This window comes from Bombina bombina, chromosome 4 (assembly GCF_027579735.1).
Source record: "Bombina bombina isolate aBomBom1 chromosome 4, aBomBom1.pri, whole genome shotgun sequence".
In the NCBI taxonomy this organism is placed as follows: domain Eukaryota; kingdom Metazoa; phylum Chordata; class Amphibia; order Anura; family Bombinatoridae; genus Bombina; species Bombina bombina.
In genome coordinates this window covers 617263815-617269814 of record NC_069502.1, presented here as the reverse complement: position 1 = coordinate 617269814, position 6000 = coordinate 617263815, and the positions used below count along the sequence as shown (strand labels likewise).

Below are 6000 nucleotides of genomic sequence, written 5' to 3'. Positions count from 1 at the left end.
ACAAGGAGAGTAAAATTTCAAGGCTACTGCCCTTCCTCTGATAACATAGTGAGAAAAAGGGTAAATGATCCGCAATGACAGGGACCTAATCACCTAAACACATAGACATAAACAATAATGAAATCAACATATCAGTATTTGGCAAAGTCAAAAAATAACAAAGCATCTATAAATAATCCATAAAATTATTAACAGTGAGCGATCTATGGCTATTCATGGTATGACATCCAAGATTTATTTGGAATAATCATGAATATCAGAATTTTTAATTCAATATGTGGTTGCCCAATATTATGCAGTAAATAACTGCCAAATAATTGGTGGTTGTGAGCACAATCATATTCTTTGTGTTTTCCTTTCATTTTTTTTTTAGTTCAACCCAATGCCTGTGAACTTCTAGATCTCTGAATCTGTTCAATTATGAGTCTGGTGTCAGTAGTGGTGGGTAAGAGAGTCATAGCATTATTTACCTCATCAACAGAGAAAATACCGCATAATGCAGTGTGAATTTCTTTTCGAATTTTGTATTGTACATCCTTAGAGTGGTTCCTACCATTTTCCAAGCTTAGAGGGTAACAGCCATTTTTCATTATGTGACAAGGTTGTTGATAAGGAAGGCGGCCAAGATTGAGCCACTTTTCTACTTGCTGACTATAAATATATTCTTTATCATGTTGGTACAACATGGTGGGTGTTACTGGACTCTGGATGACCATGCCAAATTTGCTTGAATTTGGAAATAAAATATTCTGTGGTACCTGAGATTGATTTAAAGAGCAGCAATGCTCCATTGTTTTGTGCTGATACATGTTGTGTGAAGAGCTGTCTGACATGAAAGTTCTTTGTAGGCAACATTGCTTCATGCAGACACAATCCAAGCTATGTGTATGAGGTATGGAAATTGATGTGTGATTATTCCTAGATTGATCACATATGCATGGTACTTGTGCCATTCTGCCCTTAAGTTGCTCAGAGGCTTCGTGCAGATAAGGTTTTGTTGTAACATACATACCTGAGAAGGAATTTTCAATTGCCTCTAAATCTCTGCATTTTGTATGATTTTGCATTGGGAGGTTGTGGCCAACCACTCCATGTTGGTAGCTACAGTTGTTCCTTTCATACATATCATGTCCCAGCTGTCTCTTTTGTTCAGGAAATTTCATCTGATTCATCTGGAAACCCGGAGATGGAATTCTCATTCTCTGAAGCTGCTCTGGCCTCTTCCAAACATTTGGCTCCGAGCATGCGGCATAACATGTGTCATGAAGACCCTTCTTTAACAACTTATCTACTCCTGATTGTGTGGAAACTTGGTTTGTTTTAGCTCTAAGTTCATCAGCAACCGACAGATGTGGATCATTTAGCCTTTCTGGGTGGTAAAATTTGCACTTCATTCCATAAGTGCATTTCTTCCCTTCAATGAAAAACATTACATTTTAGATTAATATAATATAATTATAAAAAGTATTATTTAGTATTGGAGAGCATGTGTATTTCAAAAATAACTTTTGAAACTAAAAACACAAACTGAATAAAATTTAAAGAAACGCTTGCTTAGATTATTGATAATTCAGACAAGTTTCAATTAAGGCAATGTTTTTCAATCAATTTTGCTCATTAAAAAGTTCTTTAAAGGAATGTAAAAGGGGAAAAAAACTCTAATATGTTAGAGCATTTTATTATTTCACAACTGCTTGTATATAATTGTGTTTAACTTGTATAAAGAGATTAAACACATGGTTGAAGTCAGCTCCTGAGCACCAATGCTCTATTGGGACCTAGCTATCTAGTGTGCAAATGAAAAAGAGTCAAATGTATTAAGCTCCAAATCACCACCTAGCTCCCAATAGCGTAGAGTATGTTCTTTTTCAACAAAGGATACAAAGAGTACAAAATAAATTTAAAAGTAGAAGTCAATTTAAAACTGTGTTACAATTACACGCTCTTATTGAATCATAAAAGTTTAATTTTGACTTCCTATCCCTTTATTTTTTCAGTATATCAAGGACATAATTAACAATTTTAAATAAAATAGGAAATCATTTTGATATTCAAACTTATTGTAAATGGGAGATTAAACAGAAACTTTAATTGAGAAAAGTCTAATTAACATAGGGAAAATCATTACAATCTGCAATCAGAATTTTCGTTTCCCATTCCTGTAATTTCACTCAGTAAATTGGGCATTTAATCCTGCACCAGAGGAACTGAGACCTGAGGGCAGAATGCAGATATCCTAGGATTGTCTTTGTATTTCATAACTTTCAGATGAGTTTCAAATTCTCCCCCTAGAGCAGCCTCTGATTGGCCACAGGAAATACCCTACAAAGTAATAACAGCGCATGTTGTTTGCGGTATAAGATTCTTATAAAATTGTAGTGATGCTAATTTGATAATGGTTTTTATAAGAATATATATTCAAAGAGTTTAATAAAAGAGGCCATTTGTGAGATACATGGCATGGGTACATTTGATAACAGAAGTAAATTGTATTTTTTTATTTTATTTCATTGTGCACTAGGTCTAAATCATGAAAGTTTAATTTTTATCTCAATTTCCCTTTTTTTGTGAATCTTTATATAGTACTATTAAATTCTATGCATTATAGAAAAAATAAAACATACCATATGGACAAAGCCTTTTGTCTGAATGAAACGGAGAAGGTGTTTTCCGTAGAAAATTATACAGAGATGGACCTTGACGCCCTAATGGGTCATCTGGAGGCATAAATCTATAATAAGAAATATTTTAAATGATTACATTTCTGAAAAGGACAACTGTCTACAACACATAGAGAATTATTTCAGATTACTTTAGTAATGGAGATCACATTGTGTTGAGTTTCCCAGACTGTGTGTGCAAAGTAATACGATAATTTCCATTACATCCTCTATTTTTTGACTGACAGGTTAATAACTTGAAAAAAAGCAAAGTAACACATGCAGGCCTATGGCCCTGATCTTTATTAGCAACTTGCTTTTTTGAAAAACACACACCTGGCCATCTCAGCTGTGCTTTTTAAGACAAATAGAAATCACTGTAGCATGGAAGTGACATATATTTGGGAAAGGAAACTGACTGTGTTATTAAGTGGTACAGCTCCTTATTTGTTGGAGTTTGGGTCTTCTCAGAATCAGGTCTAATGCACACCCTATTTACAGGGACATTATAAATTATGAGTTTAACATCTATTAACACACAGTTTTGACAGGCACAACAGAATAGTATTTCAATATATTTATGGACAGAACTTGTAATTGCTTAAAAATGCATATAAACATATTAACAAAACAGTGGGACTACTTTTAAATTACAGCTGTATAGATCCACACATGATACATACCCCCAATATTTGCAAGATACCTTGGTGTTGCACAATTTAGTATTGCAAAGTTCACAACAGTAAAGTGATAATAAAAACCAGATTACTGCTGGGAACTTTGCAATATATATATATAGCCATAGTCACATTGGATTAAAGTTATTTTGGGGGGCGTATCTGGGCAGCATCCATGTCAGGATGCAAAAATTAGAAGCTCTGTCTACAGTTCAGATAATCCGCAGATTATCATCCTTCAATTATGTCATCCTGCTTACCAATTGATATCTGCTCATGCAAAAGGAGTTACTGAGTCGAATGATAAATTAGCCTACATTTTCTAAGTCAGAGAGTCTAATCCAGATCATTGGAATTTGATGACGGAGGCCTCATACTGCAATTCTCAACCCCCCCTGGTAATCTGGGTTCAAGCAGTTTCATCCTGCTGTGATTTAAACTTGACACTATTAGTGGCTGGACAGTACTATATTACCAACAAACAAGAAGGTGCACTTTATATGGAACATGTAGATCTATGATCACTTCAAGGAGTTTAGCATATTACTGGTGTTGGAACATACATCTCGCTTGCTGGCAGATAACTTTCCATGTTCCCTGCAACAATGGGAGATAACTTTGCACTGTTGGCACAATTGCTCATAATAAAGGTGTTTCATGAAGTATTACCCTCCTAGATGATTTGGAGTCTAACATGTGCCAAAAATTTGAAGATCTTCTTAAGACTCTCCAACATGGCGATCAGGTCTACAATGCCTTACTACCAGCTACGGAGAGGTCTGAAGAGATACCTACCCCACAGAATGGCCAACAACTATCTAAGCAACAAACTTTACAAGAGGAGTACATAGTTCCCAGTGAAAGATACACAGCCCAAACAGAGTTGCAGTCAGAATATAGCCTACCTCCCTTAAGGTCTGAGAGGATGACCTGGCATGTACAAGGAGGCTCTCAAGCTGACACAAATGCTTCCAGAGCTCGGAAGTCAGTTCACTACACTCAAGCTTATTTTCACTGGAGGGAGACTTTGGTATGCTCTTGTAGTACCCCGGGGGGAAGGGCAGCCGACTCCTGGTGGGGTGACCTGGAGCTTCCTTGGCATCCTGATATCCATGTTTACAAGCTGATCTTCAACTGCCTTAAATGTATTCTGGGGACTACATAGTCCCTTGCGGTCCTTTCTGAACTGGTACTGTTGGTTCTTCGTTTGGTCTTGGAGGGTCCCCCCTATTCTAATCTCTCACATATTTACCCTCAATTCATACTCCAGCTTGATGACTGTGGGATAGGACAAAGGGTGATAGTTAAACAGCAATTCCAAGCTGAATATTTGTAAGATGGACTTTGTATGATGTTGCTTAGATCAGTCACATAGTTCATGTTTATCAATATATGATTCTAGTTCGTATATATGTACATGTGGTGGCATGTTCTTTTGGCTATGAATATTAATACATAAATATCTGTTTAGTAATACTTAATGAAGATATGGTGATATATATCTTATAAGGACGAGTCTTACTAATTCTGCTTCCTCACACGGATAACAGTTGATTTATATGTCTTCCCATATTTCAATTACTTCATGTTATTAATAATAGACATATACCATCATAGGCTTTTAGGTATTTTCAATGAGCGGTCCATCTCCTTCCAGATGGCTTTGGTTTTAAATAAATATATAGTTCTGTTTGCTTTGTATTTTCTTGCGCTATTGACATGCGCCTAAACTAATGCAATTTGAAGTTCTGTTCTTGACATGTACTGTGTAGAAGGATTCATGTTCACTGTAGACTTTAACTTTCAAAAGTATTATCCTTCATCAAATACATATTTCCAATATCTAAAGTATAGCTTTATAATAACAAATTGAATGTGGTCTCATGTTACGCTCCGGTAAGAGTTCACATTACTAGCACCGTACACTAGTAATCAACAGCCCACCATATTTATTATACAAGACAGTATTAGTGTCAAGTTTTTATCTTGCTCACCAGTTGTTTTACACTCATTTATTACTCTCTTGCTATTTAGTTAAACATTTATCTATATCATTACTTTATATTTTCTCATATCATCCAAAATATTACATATATTATCTGTAATATCAGTTGCCAATTTCTTTAAAATACTTGTACTAAGGTCCAAGAGTGACCAGTACAAATGCTAGTTTACCTCTACTTTGTACCACAAGCTTAGCCAGGTCCAAGAGTGATCCCCTTTGTATTGAGAGGTATATTATCCAGGGGAAAAAAGTAGGTTTCTGCTATATGTGTACAACTGTATTTTTGTCATTTATTGTTAATGCCCATGTGTTACTTTGTGTATCTTTTCGGCAGGTTAATATTCTTTTATTGTTATATCCAATGTATGCTCACTTACTTATGTACTTTATTATTTTGACCTGTAATTGACATGAACACCTGCTTCTATTCGAAAGTTCATGTGTTATTTGTTGTCATCCACTAAAACCTCAATAAAATATTATGATTTTTTTTAAAAAAAACTCTTTTTGGCCCCCACATAAGGTTAATTGCACTAGACCATTGGGTGAACATATATCCTATTTGGTTGCTATATGGCACATTATGCTGTGAAAAAACTGAGAGCTAGCTGGGTCGCGTGACCAGACCGCATCAGGTGAGAACACCGGAGGAGGTCTT

The 6000-nt window shown here is 35.5% G+C and overlaps 1 protein-coding gene across 1 annotated transcript in view; it reads right to left on the bottom strand.

Moving 5' to 3' along the window:
• Positions 1 to 211: 211 nt before the first annotated feature.
• The window catches only part of ZC3H12D (zinc finger CCCH-type containing 12D), a 44552-nt gene continuing 38763 nt past the window's right edge, over positions 212 to 6000 (bottom strand). Inside the window, exons 4-5 of the mRNA XM_053709111.1 lie at positions 2625 to 2731; positions 212 to 1414 (exon numbers count right to left, since the gene is read on the bottom strand). Coding sequence (XP_053565086.1) covers positions 375 to 1414; positions 2625 to 2731 — 1147 coding nt within the window. The 3' untranslated portion in view covers positions 212 to 374. The remainder of the gene's footprint in view (positions 1415 to 2624; positions 2732 to 6000) is intronic.